We start from the raw sequence: 24508 nt of genomic DNA, 5'->3' as shown, positions 1-24508 counted from the left end.
GGTGCTAATTCTCCTTTGGAGTGCAGATGCTTAAGCTAACAAAGGCAGGAATAACTCCCTTCGTCCCAGGGGAGCTGAAGGCTGCTGCAGAATCCCATTTCCCGCAGTGGGAAGCTGCTGCTCTGAACTCTCCTGTAAATCACTTTCCAGCACCTGGGCTATCTGGGGCCTTGCTGAAGTTATGCTGTTACAAATTTGCATGCATACTGTCATAATGCATTGCAAGCTCTGGTTTTATTCCTGAAAACCTGCTCTTGGTCCCTTTGGTGCACCTTTCTCATTTTAATCAACAGAACCTCATTTAAACATGACATTTTCAGAACGCTGCCGAGCGACAAGACAGCGTTCCGCCTTAAAGGGCTGACAGTCAAAATACATACTGTGAAAAGACATGCTTTGTCCCTAAAGGAAAAACATCTTCATCGTTATAATTCATAGAATCACAGAATCGTTTGGGTTGGAAGGGACCTTGAAGACCATCTAGTCCGAACACCTGCCATGGGCTGTGTGCCCCCTACCAGATCCTGCTGCCATCCAGCCTGGCCTTGAGTGACTCCAGGGATGGTGCATCCATGGCTTCTCGACGGAGCCTCTCTGGCCGTGGCCTCATGGTGAAGAATTTCTTCTTTGTATCTAATCTAAACTAGATATTCCTTGTCCTACCATTACATTTCCTGGTAATTTAGATGATGTACCAAAGTTGTTATTCGAGGGTGTCAAGTTCTAGCTGAGCTAAAAACAATAGGCATAAAGACATACGAATTGATATTTACCAATTACTTAAAACTTAACCTAACTTGTAGATAGTACATAGTGTACTTACTAAGATTTGATATAATTTAAATAAGTTTGTCTAGGTTTATTCAGTGGAAAAGATCTCTTTTTCAAGTAAACCAATGCAAACATGCTGAGGCCTACAGATTGAATTTGTAAAAGAGCATCGCAGTCCCTGTTATCAGCGTAGACACAGGGAGAAGTCCCTCAGTAAATCCTACAATACAAGTACTGATCATCAGTTAGGCTTCTGTGTACTGTAAAACATTAACTGAACATGCAAATACTACTACATTGCTTTTATGACATTTTTCTAGAAAATTTTTAGAGAAAATAAATGCTCTTCTCCAAAACATTCCTCTCCAAATATTTTCATATTTTCTCCCAGTTAATATTGACAAGATTAACCATGCTTGATCATGAGATTTGGAGAAATAAAGGAAGAAAATCACACTAATGCAGTTAGACCACTTTTCCTTAGAAACAGAACAAAGTCTGTCTACACACACCTTCAAAGTCATTGAACTCAATATTTCTCTTCCAATTTTTCAAGATCTAGTAACAAAAAATTGCAAAATGAAGTGCAATTGGAGACACTCATAAATGTCAGCATTAGCAGCAGTGCTACAATCAATTATACCAAGAAAACCCAGCAGTTTGTAGACTAATGGCCAGAAGGGACTGCGTGCTAGGAGCAAACTAAAGAAAAGAGATCCCCTGATGCCTCTTTGAGCTACCTACAGAAACCTTTGCTGACCTTCTTTCCTTGTTTCTTTTCAGTGCCAGCTTCTTTTTACTCAGGGCTAAGCCACAGTTGTTTACCATATACCAAAAGATTCAAGTTAATTATCTTAAAGTCTCCAAGTCAAAGTACATATGGTTTTGAAATGAGAGTCTGTCTTAGGCCTGTCTTTCATGTAAATACACACACACACTCAGCTGAATGGAAAATGCCTGCATGTTACAGATTTGCCAAGGAACGTGCAGTAGTACCCTTATCATTCTTATCGGGTGTAACTCAAGAAAGGCTTTTGAAAAGTTCAAAAGAAAAGCAGCAAACTGTTGTTTTAATGAGGCTCCATTAGGCAGAACTCTGTTCATGACTCTCCCAGATCATTGTTTTCATTAGCACGCTACATGAATAACTGCAAAGCTATTTGTACAGCACTGGTTGCTCGGGTGCAGACTCCCGCTCTGAGAGGGCTGTCTTTTAGATGTGCAATCCAGTGCTACTATTATCTTCTATGGAAAAAAAACCCAACACACTGGTGCAGAAACCTGCAGAACGGCAGTTTTGTGGCTGGCCAACAAAGGGTCATTCCCAGCCAAAATCTGACAATGCCTTCAAAAAGTCAATTTTGTACTTCCAGTACAAAACTCTTGCAAAGCTTAAACAACCTACTTTTATAGGCTAACCAAGCTTATAAATATTTAAGTCATTAAACACGTTTGCAACTCTAAAAATATTTTTAAAACCATTACTGCATTCAGAAATAGCAGCTGTACAGCACTCCATAAATCTACTCTCTTTTCTGCATGCTTTGAGCAAAACCTTTTTCAATTTCAGAGTTAAGATCTCAGTTCAGTACTTGTAGAACAAACACATCTGAGAGAATAAAGCCCACTACTTTTTGATCCCGAGCCTTTCTTCATACGTAATTACAGCTAAGATTTAGATTGCTCTGTGCAGCCACAAAACTTACTCTAGCCCAAAACTCCCACATTCTCTCAATTATGGCTCTGAATATCTGGCTCCTGGTGGGAGGACAGAAAATACCTTCAGATCTGTAAGTCAAGCCCAGCTGAGAAAGGTGCTGGTTCGCTCTGCCTTCTGCTTTCAGCTCTTCCTTTACTACCGAATTTGAAGAGAGGAAGGGAATCTTGTTTCCAAAAGTTGGAAACTAACAACACTTCAGGCAACAAATGTTACTTCCAAAAGCTCCACCACTTTTTAACATTAAATTGAAACCCAAGAGTTTAGAACTGAGCGGTTGATGTAAACTCTGAGAAGAGAATCACCAAAAAACACAAGCAAGAAACAACTTTTAACAAACAAATAAAGAATCTTCTTTTCTATAAAAGCCTCAAGAATAGCCCATTAGCAAAAGGGCAAACTACAATAAAAAGTGCTAAGAATGAGATTTGGGTGCTCTTCAGAGAGTGGTTGACATCCATAACCAACACTTTCTTCTAGAAAATCCTATCTAACACACATCGGGATATCACAGGTTCTGCCAGGCTATCATGCTACCACATTCAGGATTTCAAGCTTCTGTGCTTGAAAAAGCGTACCATCTATCCTATGTGCACATGCTAAAGCGTGAATGCAGCTAACTGATGATTTCTTTTTTAAAATGTCTTCACTTCTCTGAATCTATATGAGCATATAGTGGAGAGATAACATGGTGGATCACACTGCTGTATGATGAGTAACAACAAAATGCCACAAAGAACACATAATTTGCAAGTATCTTTATAGCAACATCATTTGTACTTGTAATTTCTTTCAATAGTTTCAGACTAGACCTGTGTTGTCCTAAGCAGACTAGGAATAGGGACTCCAGTGTAAATGCCAGAAGGGTTCAAAATTAGCTTTGTAGTGGATTTACAAAGAATGAAGTCCAAAGCCTTTTAGGATATGTCAAGAAACAAAATTGAAAACACAGCTATTCCAACAAAGGATCTGTATGTACTTACATACCAGATATTGGCATACTTGCCATGTAAGAATTGGGTTTGGTTAACATAGTTAGGAAACTCTTCATTTAAATTTTATTTGTATCTCTCTTTTGAAAGGAGCTTACTATTTTCTTTTTTCTTTTATGGGCCACCACATTACATGTGACCAAATGTACCTATTTAGTGAAAATGGGTTCCATTAGTATGTAATCTTATCCTTGCATTGTTTTCTTCTGAAGGAAAATAATGGGGAACAGGTGGTGATGCTTAGCATCAGGCTCCTGTTTCTAGAATTACAATCTACTGGGAGCCACCAGCAATCTCTGAGAGCTGTCATAAGCACTCAGGAACTAGTAAGATCCAGAGCACACTCAATACATTAAAGCGTCTTTTTGAAAATTTAAGTAGGTGTGACAGGAGAAAACTGGCTGAATGGCACAAGGATCCTAACGTGTCCCTGCAAAGGGTCACAATTTCCTTCTGCATCCCACAATAAATAACTCAACCTGGCCTCCATTTCCACAGCAGAAATTAGACATTTTAAAAATTCAAATAGGTACCACATGCACTATAAACCTTTCTGGTTTAGCATTCAAATGGAACCGCATTCATGTTGATGGAAAATATGGGATTTAGATTCTCCTGAAAGAATATTAAAAAGCTGTTCCTTTACACATATTTATCCCCCCTCAATGTCACAAAAATAGCTGTGTCGATACGTATCTCCTTGATTTAGTTTGAAAACCAACTGATGTCACACTGCACAAATAGGTTTACCCAGTGGGTCTCAACACCACATGACAAATGGATATTTCTTTCAAATAATTCCATTTGACCAACCACTACATTTTCCAATGCATTCTTTTGAGTCAGAAATAACACAACAGCATCACTGAGAAAGAGCTAAACAAGCAAACTAGCATTTAAAGCCATTCTTTAAAATTTGGCATCAAAGCTGAGGAGGCAACATACATTTGGCATGGCACATTCCAGGCCCACAGAGCTTTCAAAAAGCACTTACTGAAGGCTGTCTGGTATCCCTGACTGTTCTGTACCACATCTGCCAAGATACACACTTGAATGAGGAAATAGTTTATGCAGGTTTGGTCTGTGGCATTGTAGTTTGGGAACAACAGAAATTAAAGGAAGATAAAATTATTTGCAGGGCCAGATTTTCTGTTTTTGGAAATTGGCAGTCACCCACTGATTTCCACAGGCAGATGTCAAGTTACACCAAGTAGTCATATTGTATTTCTTGCATAGATGTAGAATGGCAACGTTACATTATGATTACTGCAGTTATTTATTTTGGAATGCCTTAATCAACGTCAACTGACCTGCACACTGAGGTCAGTCGAATTTGGTCTAATTTCAGCAGATTTGGGGCTGGAGCATATGTATATTTAACCCTCTTCGGTCTCACCTGAGTTAACTTTCCTCTAAAACAGAAGGCAGCACGACAAGCTTCAATTCTACAGAAATCACATCCTCTTTCAACAGTGCTCAGCAAATTCCTTTATTGAACCTGATTTTCCTCAAAGGCTTAATGCAAGGAGAATCCCCTTTCTCTCAGAGGACATTCCATGAGAAAATGACAAGATGCACTACATCAGGGAAGCTGCCTTACAGAAGCTGGACAATCTTAGTCCACAAACCCAGGAGAGATGGCAAAAAACGAAAGTGTTAGGAAGAGGATGGCAAATGCATTTATTCCCTTTTTCGCATCACACTAACAACATTTTTTTTATCCTTAAAATGTGCTTTTAGGATGAGTAGCAACTTTTTTGTTTTGTTTTTAAGGAACAATGGGTTTGCAAAAGAAGTCTCAGTCTTAATTAGTCTCTGTACTTGAAATCAGGTTAGTGGTGTAAGGGATTACGTTAAAACGTCTCATCAGATCTATTCAGAATCAGCAGAGTTCTTAATTTTCTTAATACAGTAACCATTTCCCCACACTGATGACTCCAGCTAACCTGCATCCAGATACAGTAATGGAAATCCCTTTGGGCTTTTTGCAGCACCATTAAAGTTCTCAACTAGAAGACAATCACAGAATTATTATTACCAGTGATGACTGAACCATCAAAATTTCACAGCTTTATCCTAGGGAAGGGTTCATCTCTAGCAGATGAAATCATCTTCTTACTCATCTTGTGAAATGACTAAATTTAAACTTTGAGAAATGACACACGCAGAAGTTGATTGATGCCATTTTTCAAGAAACTTGATTCAGAATCACTCCAAACATCTAACTACTCTTCTACAGGCATGTAGAAAAAGTTGCTGTGCTTTTACCAGTAATAAGAATGAATACTGACTTTTTTTTTCTGTGCAGGGACTAAATGCCTGATTTTCATGAGTCTCATTTGGTACTCAGCTTTTGTTACCTTCAATGGATAATGTCTTTACCATCTTTCTTCAAAGAACAGAAATCTTCATTTTCAAAACCATACGTTGCCAAATGCATCTCTCATAAACTGTATCACTCTGAACTAGCCGGGGAAGGGTACGTACACAGGAATATACATATTACATGAGGGATGGAGTTCATGGTACTGTGATGTCAACAGTTTGCTGATAAACTCATTACTTTTGCCAGATTGCATTTCTCCATAAGCAGAACACGAGTACTTCATGGCAACACACTTTGTAGACAAACTGCATTGCCCTACATTTGACACAGTCGTTCACCCCTCTCAGTTTGTAAAATCTGGATCCAATTTTCAAATGAAAGATCACTTCACTGAACATTTATTTTTACTGTGGAATTACTTTACCAATGTTTGGCGAATAGGCCCTTTTCAACCTTGGAGGTTATTTATTTAGATTTTTTCTCTTCAAAACGCTGGTAGAAAATGTTTGCTCGAGGGGCACCACATGCTTCTGATCTGATGGCTGACTGACTTCTGCTGCCTAAAAAGCACCTTGTCAGCAAGTACAAGTAGAGACGGGAGGTTAAATGGTTGATAGATATCAAAATGAACCGGGAATCACAGCCCCAGCTTCAAAAGCCTGTCAGATAAATTGAGCTGCAGTCTAATTTGGAGTCCTGGGAACTTAGATTCCTGTATGCTAAGGAGTTTGCAGAAACAAACTACAACACTGCCAAGAGATAGATAAGGAAGAATTAAACACTCCAATGCGAAAGCTGAGAAGGATGAATCCAACGACAGCCTGCTAATAAAAGAGCAAATATAGGTTCCCAAAGCTAAACTTCTCCTAGCTGCAATAAATCGCAATGAAGGAGAAAGTTTCTTAGAATCGGTAAAAAAAAAAAAATTGTGAATACAGCACTTTTTTATTGTTGTTGTAGGATTAGAAATAAAAGAGCTTTTTATCCCAAGAATTTTTACGGGGAAGTGAAGCAGTCTCAATGAAATCTTGCTGTTTCCATTACATTTTTTTTCTGTTTCTACTTAACAATTAACTGCACTCACTCAAGTTTTGAAGCTTCCAGCAACACTGGAACCGGAATATTTTTTTTTTTAAACATTAGAGTTCTGAAACTAGATGTGTTAGATATGTACCTCTAAAAACAATTATTTTCAAGGTAAGTTTAGGAAAACTACTGTGTATTTGACAATATCATTTTCAACCACTGTGCTTCCTACTGGATTTTTTGACAAATAACATCGTTCTGTATTAATTTCATCTGTGTCCTTCCTCCCTGAAAACACTCTGTAAATTATGTAAATTGTCATCTAAGTCATCATCCTCCGAATGTTTTGAGTTCCTAAAAGTATGCATTTATCTCAGAAAAGAGCATTTCTACACACTGGGGAAATTCAGGTGGCTTTTTTTCTTAAGCAAATAAATGTCACTGCAAAAAGAAAACAATCTCCAAAACTCCAAATCTGTATTACTCTCACCAGTGCATTTCCAACAGCAATAGCAATGCTGTGGTGACAAGACACAAGTAGCAAACCACTATTTTTATTATGAAGTTATGCACATCTGTATTGCTTTGGGTTGCTGACATTGCACCAGGTAGAGGGGACTTGGGAACTTCTCTATTTGTGAGCCCTTCCATATAGAGGAGATAATGGCTATCAGATGCCCAGTACCAATACAACTTTTTCCTTGAATTTCTTTGTGTGATATCTCCCCACACTCTCTTTAACAACAATTCTTTGTTTTAAATATATCATCTTACAATAGCATGATATCCCTGTCCTGAAGGAAAAATGCAGAGGTTTGGACTTATTTTTGAAAATGCTTGACTCGAGAAGTGACGTAGACAATGGACTAGAACAGTGAATCAGTTCAGTTGGAAAAGACTCGATCATCAAATCCAACCATCCACATAACACTACAAGTCCACTGCTAAAACATGTCCCTAAACACCACATTCACATATCTCGTAAATGCCTTCAGGGATGGGGGACTCCACCTTCAGGGATGGGGGACTCCACCACCTCTGCCGGCAGCCTGTTCCAAACCCTTTCCGTGAAGAAAATATTCCCAGCATCCAATCTAAGCTTCCCTGGGAGCAACTGGAGTCCACTGCCTCGTGTGCTCTCACTAGTTACCTGAGAGAAGAGACCAACACCCACCTCAGTGCAACCTCTTTTCAGGTAGTTGAAGGGATCGATGGGGTCTCTCCTGAGCCCCAGTTCCTTCAGGTGCTCCTCATAAGTATTGTTTTCTAGGTATCTATGACAGCTAGGTAAGCGGGAAGATTTTCAAAAGCCAAAAAAAAAAAAAAAAAAAGGTGTTAAAATATGAGATTTTTACAAGCAGCCAAACACAGGATAGCAAGTTGCTTCTAACTCTGCTTTAAAGAAGGGAGCTGACTGGACTTGGTTGCAGCTATCTGAATACACATACCATCTGTGCCACAAACGTTAAAGGACCCATAACGTCAATCATGAGTCACAGGAGATCACATCTTGCTCTCAAGTACAGCAGAGAGGCAGTGACTCTGCCAGTCTACTTATTAAGTGTGGGTGGTGGGAACTGTGTTTGAAGAAGCAAGTATTTTAAACACATGTATTAACCATGACTCTTGACTGGTTGGGAGCTTGCAGCTGGAAGAGGAGATCAAAAGAGTTTTCCGGTGCATTTTTGTTGTTGCTGTTTGTTTTGTTTTTAATACTAACAATTCATTAAACTGGAGCTGTAACAGGAGACTGCATCTGGGGGGAGTGGCAGAGGAAACAGTATTTTCAGGCTATGTGAATTCCCACTTTTCCCTGATGTGTAGGGCATCCCTGTCTTCAAACATCCCCACAAAACTACAATATGTATTTATGAAGTTTCTATAAACTATGAAGATTCTCCCTACCTATAATAATAATTTAAGAGAAAAGCAAAAAAGCACTTCAGTAAGTAACAAAGGAAAGCCATTCCCAACCCAGAACCTTCACTCTCAGTGGTAAATGGCACGAAAATGAGAACCCTTTTTGCAAATGTTTACTTCCCTCAGCTGACCAAATAGTAGCAAAATTGTTTGAAAAGTTTACTCCCACTTATGTGTGCTACATACTTTGTAAATCTGTCCTAAGCCTCTTTGTCTATTTCTTCTTTTTTTTTCCCATTTCCTTTTCATTAAGTCATGTTTTCCATTCACTGCAGTGATCTCACTGGAATATTTAATGTGTAGTCCAGAAGTCTCCCTGAATGAAAAACCCACTCTGAAGTCCATGGGATTATTCACACCAATTTCAATGGGCACTGTCCTGGACCTCAAGCTCAGCACAGTATTTCCCCAACTAATATCTATGTATGCATCACAACCGAGGTAAACGAGGCAACATGAATGCCTACATCAAACCACATATGCTTGTGCTACTTGATTAACTGGGTAACAAGCTGCATTATTTATGACACTGATAAGATATGAATTGATGATAGTGATTTATGATGTTGATAATAAATTCCTGATAATTTGCCACTGTGTTTAGTACCTACCAGTGCAATTTCTCTTCCCTGCATTTGTCTCATTTCTGTTTGAACAGTTCCATATGGCTCCCACAGCATCATGGGGCAATGAGCTGTATCATGTGAAATAGCAGTTCAGGCTGTCTGATAATTGCACACTGTCTGCTCTTGGTTCTTTTAGGAAAAGAATGAGGGATTGCTCCCCACTCACCTTTTCTATACCATTCCTCTTCTCCCATGGGAATCTCTTTCCCAAACTGTGAGATGCATTCCATTTGATTTCTTCTGTGTCAAAGCAGTTCTGCTCTGATCACTCCCACATCTTTCCCTTCCAATCCCATCTTCCTTATATCCTTTTTACAGAAATGCAGTTACTCACGATGAGCAATACGTTTAACTTAAAAGTAGTATAAAATGACCTTTTTTGTTCTCAGCTCCTGATATTCTGCTTGGATTTTTTTTTCCTTTTCCTGTCTCCCTTTTCTTGCTGCTTTGTGATACCTACAGTGAGTCTACTTAAGAAGTTATCACTATGTTGCCTAACTATTGTCACGTTATCCATACATGTTACTTTATACCTACAGAAAGGGAATTTTACCCGTGGTTTTATGTCCCAGATGCTCAGCATACTGAATTTTACTGCAACCCTTTGTGGTCCATTTCAGTTCTTATCGTTCTGGATACATTTCATTAAAAACTTATGTGCCTCACTAATTCTGCTTTCCAGATAAATGTCCAATATGTTGAACAGCATCAGACTCCAATGATTTGTATGAAACTCCACTTACATCCTCCCTGCATCACAAAAACTGGCCATTTAGACCTGCTTATTTTTTTTTCTGTCCCCTTATTTCTTATTAGATATTCTAATCTACTGTGAAAGGGGTTATCCCTTGGCAATTCAGTTTCTTTAAAGCCTTTATACTTAAGCTGGAGCTCTGTTCACACATGTATTAGAAGAGCAGTGGCAAACTGCTTGCCAGAAACAGCATCATTTGAGTTTGATCTGTCATTAGCCTGGTAAGAGAGCTCTTTTGAAACATTAACCTTCATGTTATCCTTACAAATACGATTAAGGCTCAGTATTAAGAGAGCATTTTAGGAGGCAGTCAGGAAGGAAGAGGAGAGCCTCAGCCTCACACATGTTAGCAGGACAGTAGAGTATTTGAGGTTTCTTCTTCCGGAAAATATTCAGGTGAAACATACTGTGAAAATCAACTTTAGAAGAAGCAAATGTTCACAAAATGTCTTCTCGCAGCTACAATTTACGTTAATTTCCTGCCAATGTGGTCATTCTGGATAGGAGGGGATCAAAAGTAAAAGCAGTGTGAAACTTTACTAAGCTTTCCCAGCCTACAAGCACAAAGACTTCCAGTGAAACCAGCAGTCCCAGGAGCATCTGAGCTCCCTGTCCTGTGGTAACACAAACATGTGTTGTATGACCAACAGCACTGCAAGTCGCCCTCAGGTCTCGTCCTGTATGCTTATGCCACTTCAGCAGCATGGATTATCCCCAGGGACATTGTGCCCACCATCACCTTCAGCTCTCCTACAAGCTCGACTTCCCTTCAGTTGAGGGGTAAAACCTCAAATTTAAGTGCTGCGTGTCAGGGAAAAAAAAATAAAATTCAGAAGCAGAACAATACACAGAAATTGAGACCAAGTACTGACCAGTAGAGAATACAATACAGCCCGAAATACAACCAGAAGGAGCACTGGAGGTTGAACCAGAGAAAGAAAGGAAATCAAACCCAGAAACGAAGTGTCAGTGTCAGTTGTGCAATCTGTTTTCACAGAATCATCTAAATCTGAGTTAGTGAATTCCACTTCAGCTTTTGCTTCTACCCACCACGACATACACGGTATCTGGGAAATGTGCGAGGCACATCTCTGCAGAACAGCATGAGTCCGGTGCCTCCAAAAGGCCGAAGTCAATACGTTCCTGTGTCAGATGCATGCACCAGGGTAGCCATCCCAGCTGCACAACACATGATGTGTCAACTGCTTTACATAGGGTGGGTCAGGAAGAGGCTCATTAAGGAGAAACTCTACAGCTCTGCTTGCAACATCTTTGCATCCTCAACCAGTTTTACACCAAAGCCAAATTACACTGTTTTCAGAAAAGGGTTATTCTACACTGTAGACATCTCTACAGAATGGTCAGATGAACAGTGTCTAGTACATTAGATAGACATATGCCACTTGTCTTTCATATCATTATTTCATCGTTAAGGAGAAAACATACACTTAACTTTTTATGTAGTAATATTTACAACAAAGCATTCCAGTGACCAAATTCTGATTATCGCACATAGGTGATGACAGACAGAGCTTCTCCACAAGTACACTTTGCAGTGAGGGAGTCTCAGCCTAACCATTTCCTCTGAGCTGAATTTCTCTCCTGTCTGGAAAGGCCACGACCCCGCTCCCTAAAGGTATACACAGACTAATTCCCTCAAAACAGTCAGTGGAGTTTGGTACACAAATCCCCTTGAAATTCATCCTATCTGTAAACTAAGAGCTAAGCTCTGAGGTGGCTTTCCACAAAAGTGTGGTTCACCAATTGGTGAAGACAGGCAACGACAGCACATTTTACAAAGGCTGGAGCATTTGCGTGGCATTTCTGGGCAGTGCGAGCTTGTTCCTGTGGCCACATTTTTTTGGTGCATCCGCTGGGAAGCAGTGTTGGATGGAAATGAATTACATCACTGCCTTGATTACTGAACAGTCCCCACTGTGGAACTTCCCCACAGTGGACCTGAAATCTATTCCTGAATAACTGAAGGTAACATCACATAGCTGTTACAGATGATAAACAGTTTGGTTTTGCTTTTCCCATCCTTGACCCTTCTGTTCACCTTTCAGCTGTAAAATAGGCCACAGCATTACATGTGAGAAACAGTGTAAATCCCAGTAAGGCCAGTGACAATTGCACTCCTGGAACTCCTACATCACTCTCATATCTGCTTATACAATGAATACACTGGCTTCTATTTATCCCAAACCTTTAAAACAAAGCTAAAACTGTATTATCCTACTCTTGATCTGGTTCTACCAGAAGAAGATTTTGTAAGTAACTCTTTGAGATAAGCACCTGAAAGTAGACACCCCCTCCAACGTAGAATGGTACCTTGGCTAGTATGTCCTGTCTGTGATACAAGCCTGTTTATGAAAAATGAAAGATTTTTGGAGTGCTAATTCCTGCTCCACAGACAATCTGCAGTCTATTTGCTATTCCTTTTTGGCTTTATTTTTAATGGGGCCTTAAAACATATTTTTCCTTAAAATGACAACATTCTTTTCTGCCCTCTTTGTTCGTGGGGCTTTGTGTGCTCATAAACAGTTTAAGAGTTCCCTTCACACCTGTGATGCACATGTGTGCCTGTAATAAAGGCTCTCTTATCTATCCTGCACTGATAAACTTAACAGCACAGTGTTTAAGAAAAAGTGCTGTCCTTGTGACAGCAATAAACAGAAGTAAACCCAAACCTACAGCAGCAACATTAAGGTCTGAGCTAGGAGAGAACTTGACCCGTGAAGCTCATTAAAAAATCTGCTCTCTCAGGTACTAGGGGTGTCTCTAGTTTGCACTCTGGGATTTAAACTCTCTGTAACCTGAGTTCATTGAAGTGCACTGGTAATAGAAATCGCCACTTGCATTTCAAATGAACGTCTGCCTATCAAGTGTCTCCATGCACTAACGTCTTGAAAAATTCTACAAATATTTTTTCATGAAGCCATCCAAAGTCTGGATGGCTTTATTAAATCCAAGCACTGGGCCAGATATATGCTCCTCAGGTTAGCAAAATCAGGAGGGAAAATTAGGAAAAGTTAATCATGAAACTTTGACTTTCAAACTCATTCTTTCAAGCAGCCTATCCTTTCTTCAGCACTCCAGCCAGTCAATCTTCCTACACTTTGAATAACATCCAAAGGTAAAAAAATTTTACACACACACTAACCATAACAGCGTTGCCTTTCAGCTTATGATCTGTCTACCTCTGCTGTTTAGTCAATGCTTACACCAAGATGCATACAGATAAACAAATAGGTTAATAAAGCTGAAAATTCCTGCACGAGACCTTTATAAAATTTTGCACCACTTAGCTTATTTTACGTGTTTATACCATACAAAAAATTAGAACTTCCTATTTGTCACATATTCTAGTCTCTTCCCTAGAGCAACAAAGGGACAGAGTCTTATTTCTTCTCCTGGCTCCAGTGTGGGAACAGAGAGGCTGTGGGGAAGGCGAGCAGACCTGCAGCTCCAGACCAGGCAGCAAATCCTGCTCAAAGATGCAAGAAGGCAGCTTGCATCATCCCAAGGTTTTGCTGCATCCTTCCTTTGGCTCCCTGTACTCCTTGTTCCTTACTTGGAAAACTGTGCCAAAAATGCCAATTAACATAACCTGAACGATGCTAGAGCCACACTGCTGCTCAAAACCAGCTCACTCAGAAAACGCCCCCTGGAAACTCATTTACATAGTGGGGAGTAGATCGGCAAGACTGCCAAGCCGCGAAATCTCTTCTCAGCTGCCTGCACTGCTCCTGCTGTCCAAGCTCCAAGTTGAGGTCTCAAAAGGAAGAAATCCCCAAGTTGGCCTGACCACAGGACTCAGTCTATTTTAACTTAAGCACAGGTCCAAAGTCTAAGAGAAATTTATCTTCACAGAGAAAAGCTTAATCTTCTGGTTAGACAACACCACACACTACAATTTGATACTTAATAAATACTCTCTTTAAGCTAGAATTAGAGCTATAATACTAGTATTCACTTTTTCACTTATCCTTTAAAAACAACCGAGACTAAAGTTCAATTGCAATGTTTTGCAGCTGCTGTGGCGAGGACCCCCTCGGAAAGTAATTTCCAGAGGATTCTTGTTGTTAAAAAACCATTTCCTCAGTGAGGAATGGGGTGTCTGGAAGATAGCAATGGGGACAAAACTAAGTACAGAAGTTTAAAAGCATTCCTGAAGAGCATTTAAAAAGCCCTGTATTTATTCAAACAATTGCAAAAACATTTTAAGCTGTTAAGCAGTATAGCCTCTCCACCAAAATACAGACTTGTTGGCCTACATTTGGATGGATGTTTTTCCTCATTGTTCCTAAAAAGTCACGTGGCAGCACCAGCACTTGCCTCCACCCAGGAGAAGGTATAGAAAACAGATGGCAACCTCCTGTTTCCCCCAGTCCTCCCACAGCTTCCAGCATTTCCATTCTCAAATACTGACCCACAAGAGCTTCCGCCGCAATATCTGGTTGAACTACTTTATTATGAGTAATATACATTGCAAATTTAGTTTTGTTGGGAGTAACAGGAACCGAGAAGGTCTAGAAGAACAACTTCAGCCTCACTGAGTAATCTGCAGTGTTTAGCTCACACATCGCACAATATGGTTGGTTTGGTAGGTCAGATGGCATCATTATTGCTACCTGAAAGGATGAAAAACTCGTATTTCAGAATTATAAGTCTGATAAAATTTGCAGACTATGCCAAAAGAGTGAAACACCTGATGTCTTCACATGTACTTGATTGTACAATAATGATGCCATAGTATTTATCTCTGGAAACACTGCCTAATTTATCATCAGTAAACATACCAGCTGTGCCACCTTTGCTGGTTTGCCCAGCAGTCACCCTGTTCCCTGGTAGATGACAGCCAGCTTTTTTCTCCCTCCCTGTTTCTTTTGTTATTGTTATCCCTTCATGTTACTCACTGTACTCTCTCTCTCTCATGTGAATGTTGTATGTTAACCATCAAATCACAATCTGGAACTCCTTCTTTGGTAAGGAATGTAATTGTTCTCCCCACCCCTAATGAGGAGATGGTCATTTCACAGCTCCTCTTCCCCTCCCTCCTTCCTGAAGAGCAACAGGGAGACAATGCTTGAGAAGGAAGAAAAGTTCCCACCCCACACTCCTCCTATCAAAGAGACATAGGTGACTCACAGCTCAGTCTCTGTATCCTGTGCAACCTAATCCCACAATGTAGAGAAGTGGATAAACTTTTATTTTTATCACAAAAAACAAGAGGGTGTCCTAAGCAAGTTCGCTACGAACCAGAAGGGTGGAAGGCTCTGCTCTTTTGCTTTTTCAACCCTAAAAAGAAGAAACAAACAAGAAAGGCAAGTCTGTGCTGGCCCTGCCAGCTTAGGTCAAGAGAACATTTAGCCACTTTTAACCCAGATGCTGCTGAAGACACACAGAGGAGATAAAATGCATGCCAAGCCCAAAGTTCCCTAACACCACCTTTTGCTTGCAGCTCTGCATCATGTTGGACAGAGGTTTTCCTACTTCAAATCTATACTCTGTAAAAACTTGCTATGAACAGAATCGTATACCCTGCCTGTGGTAGGGGAGCTGGGACTTGATGATCCTTGAGGTTCTTTCCAACCCAAGCTATTCTACAATTCCACAGTATAAGCAACAGTACTGCTGTGTTACGCTTCACATGAACAGACCCACAGTAAGAAAATCACAGAAGGCACTGCGGCCCACCAGAAAATCTAACCATCACAGGATAAGATGGAGTATTTCTTAGAACTTGGAGCATTAGAAAGCCCTCAAAAGCTGCTTTTATTTGCAACTTCAGGAAACAACCTCACTAAGCTATGTGAGATGGGAGCCTAGCTCCAATTGAAAAGGACTTAGATATCTATGAACTGACTTGAATACTTGACACTGGCCACCTGGAGCACCATGGTGTCCTCTGTGAAACAACAGAGCTCTACTGAGAGAGAAGAAAACCAACCAACAAAAACAAACCCCACCAAATTAAAAGGAGGGGATGAAAGAATATGAAAGCAAAAAGACTAAGTACAAAACGGCAGCACATCTGTCACTATGTTTTTTTGATACAGATTAAATCTTTCTGACACTTCTGAAAATGAATTGAACTCAATTAACTCCAAACAGATTAGTTACACTAGTTTCATTTCTATTAGTGGCTTTACAAATGACTTGCTCTCTCTCCCCTTCCAGAGCCCTCTTATGCCAAAATACCAAACTTCAGCATCAACAGGCTGTCCTGAAGAGATTCACCATTTTGTGTAGGAACACACAACAAAGAGAGCATCCAAAAACAACTCTGTTCTGTGGAGGGGAAAAAAAAAAAAGGAAAAAAGGAATTGTTTTTTTTCTCATGAGATGCATTACTTTCAGAGTAATTTCTATCTTTCTACTTAAGGTTGAGATTCTAGGAATAAACATTTGCCACAGCAACACAGACATGTTCTGTTTGCAATTCCTTTTAACAGATCCCATTGTCGTCATTTTAGACTTGCAGAAAGAGATTGCACTGACAGCAAGTCTCTGCTTCCCTCCCTGAGTGCTGCCAAAATGCACAGAACTGAGCCCTGTCCTCTCACTCCCTGGCCTGATGAGTACGCTTTAGAGGCATGCACAGCCTGGTTCACACTTACATGATGCACAGAGAATGAGGCAGAGAGCTTGCATAGTGAAGCAACACCTCATTCTCGAGCATGTGCAGAGCAGTCCACCTTCGCTTACTGCTAAAATCACTAAAGCAGTGCCATTTGCACTGCATATGTGCAAGATGCATGTCTCCAAGATTCATTACTGCGCATATGAAAATTCAATCATATCAAAGCTCAGCTTTAAGAAAGTCCCAAGGGGCTGAACCATGTGCTTATGTACTTTGAGGGGGGAAAAAAAACAACCCTTAATTTTTTTTTCTTTTTTTCTTTTTTGGTAGCATTGCCCCAGTTGTTTTTTTTTTTTTTTTTTTTTTTTTGTTTTTTTTTTAAAGTAAGAATAAAATAGATGCTGAATGAGTGAACTCCACGTTCCTTCTGTGTGTTTATATCCATCCATATCATAAATTGAGTTCTGTTTCTGTGCAAACACAAGTGTATATATCATAGATGGATTTAGAGTCAATTGCGAGAAAACTAGCTTTAATGAATAAAACTGATTACTTCATTTGAAAACTGCTGTGCTTTCATCATTTAGCACAACAACACGTATACTTTCATGATCTTTCTCTCTCTACTTTTGTGGTTCTTTCAAAAGCAGATTATTCTGCAGTTTGCAAATCCCACACATTCACCTACCTTCATTACAACTTGAAAATTGCCTTTTTCATGATGCTTTTTATGAAGGTAAATTTGTAATTCAATCAAAAAGGGAATTGTACTGAAGGAAAGTGATGGTTTGGGTTTGCACATCTTACACTTGATCAAAAGAGAACAGATGAATGTATATGTTCTCTAAAATACTTTTTCAAGCAAAGTTCATTAAAAAAAAAATATACAAAATGAATCTGCTCTTCCTGGCTTTTGTATAGGCCATTCACATCCATGGACGTGAATCTCACAGAAGTTGGTTTCAACTTACAGATACCAGAAATGCAATGTAACTCACAGTTGAAAGACAAGGATTTTCAAAGTGTCAACCCTCAGTTATCCAAAGCAGAATCGAAATGCGCACGGAGCTGTACCAGTGGAGCTAAAGCATGGAGGCAGTCCCTGCTGTTCTTCCTCATTCCAAAACATCACACAAAACTTGACATTCTTGGACCTGTTACCTACATCTGGTGGCTGCCATGCAGACCCTGTCGGCACCATGCACTGACAGGCCAAGGCGGGGCATGCTGCTGGCTGCAACCTCCAGCCCAGGTGGGAAGGAAAGGTCTCTGCTTTGAAGGTGCTCCGCAAATCAAAATTTCTACGTGTATAATAAAAGAGGTTTTTTGGATACAGTCTAACAAGAACTACAGAGCTGAAGAGAGCCATGCGAACAAACAGAAGCAGGAACTTCATGAGACTCCTTTGTGGAGTTAAATTTCATCAAAACAGCATTTCTAGAGTGATGCACGTGTACAACTGTGGAAGGATAGGACTCAGCTGAGAAGCCATGAGATACAAAGTGCTTGCAAGACAGAGCCAGTGTTGAGATAATTAAGGACAAAATTAAGCTTGTGCTATACTAGCATCTGCAAAGCATCAGTGAATCAAACAGTGTGCTAATCAGAGTCACTTTTCTGAGGGAAAAATGTAATTGAGCTTCCTCATCTTTTGTGTTGTCCTCAGACCTTGACAGATTTTCCAGACAGAAACTAAATTTCCCTAAGTATTTGCACACCAGGCACTGCATCAGAACCCGAGACATTTTCTCGGCGCTACTGCAACATTAGTAGAAAGTAGTTCTAGAAAAGCTGCTTTATAGGCTCTTTTGTTCTGTATTAAGAAGTCAAATAATAACAACAAATTAAAGTGGGCACCAAAGCATAACCCAGGAAGGAGCTAATACTCCACATCCCATTTTTGCAATCAAGAGACAAGCCACTCAACTATTTAGCAAGACTGCTGCCAGTAAGCCAGTGTCTCCCAGATTCCACAAAGAAGAGCAAAGAATACATTCTCTAGTGACCTCTGCAGATTTAGCAATCCTGTGCTTTTTTTGGTTTGGGTTTTTTTCCTGGTCTTTTTTCTTTTTTCTTTTTCATTTTTGGATTGTTGCTGGATTTAACTTCTAGGTATTGTAATCAATTTATTTTTAATTCAATGGAGAAATAATTCATACTGTCTTGGTTGCTAGCTATTCAAGATATTGTGGTTGCATTTTTGGTGTCTTTGGTGCATTCTTCTGTAACATTCTCAGGGCACTGAAGTCAATTACTAAATTTCATGCTGTTTTACTTGCTGCAAAGCACCATCCAAGCATTTTCTAGCAAGTCCTTGTGGGTAACTACATCCTGTTTAAGAAGTGCATGCATGTCTGTGTATTGATAGAGATGAGGTCAGTGTCAGCGTAGCCATTTTGATTAATGCCTTTATGCTTTGGTCTCTGTGGGTTTAAGTCTCTTAGCACAAGAGTGAAAAAAAAAAAAAGATAAATCAAATTAAGCCAAGCACATCTGAAACACAAAGACTTCGCTGGTATCTGTCCGTCATGCCTCTGTAGTGTTATAACTCATCCCAGCTTTTCTCTCCTTTTTCTCTGTTCCAAACCTCATTCTCTCTCACCCACTCTGCAGACATACCCATCTCCTTTCCTGGCTGTCCCACTTCTTCCCTCACTGCTGCTGCTCCCGCTGTGCATGTGAGGAAGTGGGAGGGCCCGTCCTGGTAGGAGGCACAAACCCAACAAGCTAGTGGTGGGGGAAATGGGAGATGCAACCTGCCAGGAAGAGAAATGCAAGAATGGCTTTCAGCCAGGGCTTGGGAAAGGTAGAAGGCCATGGAACCTACAGGTTGAAGAAGGGAAATGGCTGGAAATGGAGCTCAGTAGCTCTCAGCCTACCACATCACTGTGATGGAGGAGGAAACTCCAGTGCTGATCAAGGGAGGAGGAGAGAGGGAACACCATCTGGAGGGAAGAAATCTGAAATGTGGTGAACTGAAATTGCTACAGTGCCACCATAAAGAAATCTATGAACAGTTATGACTTGCAATCCTAATTATGATATATGGGCATTTCCCTTTCAGGTTGTGTCACTGTAGCAGAACGATGACACAGAAGAGCTTTCCCTACTAATGCAGTGAAAGCTGTATCTAACATGCAGAAAAAGTAACACTGCCAATCTGGCCTCTTTTATTTATGGCTCTATTCACTGCATTTTATTTATTGAGAGAAATGATGTATCCAACATATCCATGACAACTTTCTAGAAGTGGCTAACTACCAAAATGTTGGCTGCTCCCAAAAGTCATTCCTCTAAATCAAGTTGTGAAAGGAAACTGGTGGCAGACAGCATACGGAACTGAGTGCTCTGAAAAGTAACAATCACACATGCACTGTACACTCCGATTTCTGAGCATACTTTTCTCTTGTGCACATGCTATAGCCACCTTGTGATTCCCTGTGAAAATGGGAAAACATTAACAGTCTGCAGAAAGGGGAAAACGGGAGTGAAAATGAAGAATAGCAATGACAGTGAAGTCTCACCAATTTAGCATGTCAGTACTCATTCTCTACTGATCCAAGGCAGCAAAGGGAATAAGAACAGAAAATAAATAATATTCCTTAGAAAGACATAAAAAGACAAGTCATAGTAAGATCCACGCTTGACCTGACAGTCTCTCCAGCAAGCCAAATCAGCTTACTTTGTTCACAAAAAGTAATTTCTTTAATTTGAACTGGAACTTTGCCTGACAGCAAAGCACAGGATCTTCATTTTCTGGGTAGATGCACTGTAACCACCAGCTGAAATACATCAACACTTCAGATAAGCCATGAACTATTGTATCTGTTGATTTATAGCTGATTAAAGACTCCCAAGTTGCTACTAGTCCTGAGAATTAATGTATTGAAGAAACCCTCTGCAAGCGTGTTGGTCTACCAAATAGGTTGCTGGCTGGTGGAGCTCCCAGCAGTTTTGGTGGCAGTCCTCTGATTTCCACTGCAGGTATCAGCAGATAGGTTACTGCACACCTCAGAGCTGTCACAGCAGCCCTTGCAAAATCTATTCAAGATTCATAACCCTACTCCTTAGTAAAATTATTTCCTAGTTGTGCAAATTACTCAAATCACATTACCAAAATATGAAAGATACTTCCATTTTCAACGTATTATAAATTCCATTAATGCAAAGGATTGTTTTAGAAAGAAAGGCATACACATCTCTATTCTTCTGGCAAATGGCACGCAAAATTTCAATGCAAAGTCCCATAACCTAAACAAATCAATAACCAATCTAATAAAAGAGTAATTTACAGCAATTATTACAATGTCATGTCCTGGTTGAAACCATGTGTCAAACCACCGTAAAGAATGCAGCGGCTTACCAACCCGGCAACTAGAAGCAACACCAACAATAAAGTCTTGTAGCAAGAGTAACTTTTTCTTTTTTCCTTCTGCAGCAATTCTATGTTAATTGTTTTGCCTCAGGGTGGAGGATCAGAAATAATACCTCCAATTACTGCTAGTAAATCTGAGTCATTTTCATGATGTACAGCAGTGTGAGAGCACACAGCTCCCGGGGACAGTCCCAGGTAGAGAGAAAGGAATTGTGATCAACAGCCCTGACAGGAGCTGAGGTTTCACTCCCTGCGGAGCCACAGCCACCAATCCTCAGCAAGTCGCTTGAGGAAAAGCACAAAGAGGCTTCCTCAGGTAAACTCACGGCAAGCGCTACATACAGGATATCTTAATGCGTGTGCCACCTCTTCCAGGATTACAGACACTTAAAATGCTTTCTCCTGCTTGACATACACCTTAAGAGTTGGGTTGCCAGTAGCTAGAATTCTATGGCAAACAATTCATGTTTACATGGGCAAAACCATCCAAATGTAACTTGTGGTCAGCACACCCTATTTTCCAGAAGCTGGGTAAATTACACCCAATCATCCTCATCATTGCGATAAATATACACTCAAGAAATTAGGATGGTGCACTCAGAGAAAGACGGCAAGACTTCTCCAAAAGGCAAAATTACCCATTGCGAGTGGGCTGCACAGCACAGCCCCACAAGGATCTGCACTGAAACACATGAGACAGGTAACGCTCACTTGGAAAATGGCCCTATGTGCTGACTTTTGGTGAATACACATTAAAGAAAAAACAAGGCAAACGTAAAAGAAAGCATACCATGCTCCTGTATTTCCTCAAGGTGATTTAGCATGATATTTATTACAAACTGCACAAGGAAAAAGTGCAGTACTTCAGTAATATGAAACTTGAGCGCAGCATCTGTTACTAAACTTTGCTCAGAGGTAAGGAAATGCAACCAAATTCTGGGTGAATTATAAAACAATTGAGTGGCTAGGGAAAAGAAAGCTCAGAGTAGTTTAAAAACAAATTTACCATGTTTGAAAACAAAAACTACCATCATTATTATTATGCCTGCACACAGAACCAAATGCTAACGTTTAATTATTAGGAAGCTGATATGAAATGTAACAAATTCAGTGGGTCATTTGAATTTTCAGCTTCTCTGCTGTTTTAAGGAAAATGTAGGCAAGACAGAGACCCTTCGGGCACTGAGTATTTTGCCTTTTCAGTCCTGAATGCTGGCAGCTTTCTTGCTGCCACACTGTTTGTTGCTTATGAAAAGCAGCTGTATTTTGAGGTACTAATAATACCCAATAGTATAAAAACTGTATTTTCTGGAGAAGTCTAACTCCTTCAACACCACAAATGAGTAACATTCACACCATCCAAACTGAGGCTTGATGGAAGAGAACTAGAGGATCAATAAGGATTGACAGTTTAAAATACTGCTTTTTAGTTTATCAGAAATAAAGAATGTTTTCTATCAGGCTCTCCTATTTTCAGGTGGGCTTAGGAGGAAAGAGACAGCATAATTCACAACCAAGTCCAATTTTGGTTTTGCTTTTTTTCCATATAGTTGCTATAACCTTTTATTTTTCCTTACACTCAAACTTCATATTCAAGACCACAATTCACCACCTATCCCAATTTGTTGTAACTAAATAAAACTTCCACAACCAATGGAGTGTATACTGCACAAGAAACCTAGAATTTATTTTCTATCATAATAAGCAAATGAACATGCCCTAAGCCATACTACAGGAACAGAATGCCTGTTCATTCTCACCACAGGGAAAGATATCAGAGATTAACTTAGATTAATTTACTAGGAAAGATTTTTAGAAGCAAATTTGCTTCACCACTAGAAACATCTTTTCACCTTGTATTCAGATTTTCCTCATCTATTTAAAATTCTATTCATTTATTGTCTGAGAGTTAACAAGAAGTTTCTTCCTTTACTTCCAGCTGTAGGCAGACAAAGAGATACTGAGGATGATTTTCATTGGGTTACTCTTTCTTTCATCAGTTACTGATCCTACAGATAAAAATTAAAGGTTTAAGACCTTCCAGTGACTACTCTCACAGTTCCTAACACCTATTTTAATATTATTTCGTGCCAGACAACCCTGAAAAAGTTAATGCAACACAGTAAAGCTTTGGAAGCAACTTGAGAGGGAGACTAGCAGTTCTTTGCATATAGCACGCAGACGGACAGACACTTGAGCAATGAAGCAATGTCCTACCTCTCCTTGCCGGTGATAGTGCTTGGGAGGTTTTCTTATCTGCTCTAGCATTTTTCCCTTCTTACTGCTAGCAAGCTTCAGTCCCTGGTGGATGCCTGCGGATCTGTTGGTTGCCTGAGTTGGAGCCTCCCCCATCAGGGTGGACTTGATGGAGTTCACCTTGGAGCTGGAGCTGTCTAGCTGGGAGCTCTCCACGATCAGGACCGCGGCTAGTAAGAGGAGGCAGCAGGAGCACTTATTCCACATCAGCACGATCATCTCCCCTCCCCCCAGAAGGCTTATATTTTTTCCTTCGATTTTGATTTTTTTTTTCTTTTTTAAGGAAAAGAGGGGGGGGAGAAACGTTTGGAAAAAATATCTCCCAGTGTTGTTAATAAGGCAACAGATTTCAATGCCACACACTCAAGGAGCTGCTGTTCTGAGAAAGACGGGAGAAAAGTAATAAAAAAAAAAGAATTCCCTAGGAAAAACAAAAACAAAAACGTGTCAAGTCTACAGACACTGAGCAACTAAGCGGGTCTGTGAAGTGGTGGCTTTTTCCTCCAGGTTCTTGAGAAGTCCAAGCAGTTTTCTAGTAACTCAGAGCAACAGGCTGCAAGGCAGTGCAGCCGGGCAGCTGCCGCCGGCACAGTCCCCAGCACGTTTGTTCAGCTCCGGAGGAAGGGCGGCGAGCAAGTTACTTCCCCCACTCCTCCTCTCCTGCTGCATAAGCCAGCAGAGAGGAAACTCAAACCAGATCCAATCCAAGCAGCACCGGCAGAAGCTGGGCTTCGTTTTCTTTCACTCTCTCTCTCTCTCCCCCTTCTCTTTACTTTTTATTCCCCTCCTCCTTTTTTTCTGTCTTTTGCCCCAGCCCATGCAGTCAGCGGGAGCGAAAGCACCATGTCTCCTCCTCCTCCTCCTCTTCCTCCTCCTCTTTCTGCTCCTCCACTCCACCCGTGGCAGAGCCATGAGGCTGGGGGCAGAGGCTTTTGGGCACTCAGGCTGCCCAGCAATCCCCTTGCACCTATAGGGAAATCCAACAGCTGCTCACTGGCTCTTATTGCTGCTTTTCCCTTCCTGGGATCCACAAGGCAGCCTGCTTGTGCCAAGCACGTTAAAATTTCAGACTAAAAATTTCATTTTAATTTCATTTCAATAATTCATTTCAATTTTTCTTGTACTCAGCTTCATGTAAGGGGTAAGGAATGAAAAACTA

The 24508-nt window shown here is 40.4% G+C and overlaps 1 protein-coding gene across 1 annotated transcript in view; it reads right to left on the bottom strand.

The window, feature by feature from the left end:
- Positions 1-23568, bottom strand: part of DKK2 (dickkopf WNT signaling pathway inhibitor 2) — a gene marked incomplete at both ends in the record, with an annotated part of 38632 nt that extends 15064 nt beyond the window's left edge. The window contains one exon of the mRNA XM_079534998.1: positions 23311-23568. Coding sequence (XP_079391124.1) covers positions 23311-23568 — 258 coding nt within the window. The remainder of the gene's footprint in view (positions 1-23310) is intronic.
- Positions 23569-24508: the final 940 nt, after the last annotated feature.

Source organism: Tetrao urogallus, assembly GCF_951394365.1.
Source record: "Tetrao urogallus genome assembly, chromosome: 4".
Lineage (NCBI taxonomy): Eukaryota > Metazoa > Chordata > Aves > Galliformes > Phasianidae > Tetrao > Tetrao urogallus.
Note: the sequence above shows the minus strand (reverse complement) of the source record. Positions and strands in the feature narration are given on the sequence as shown.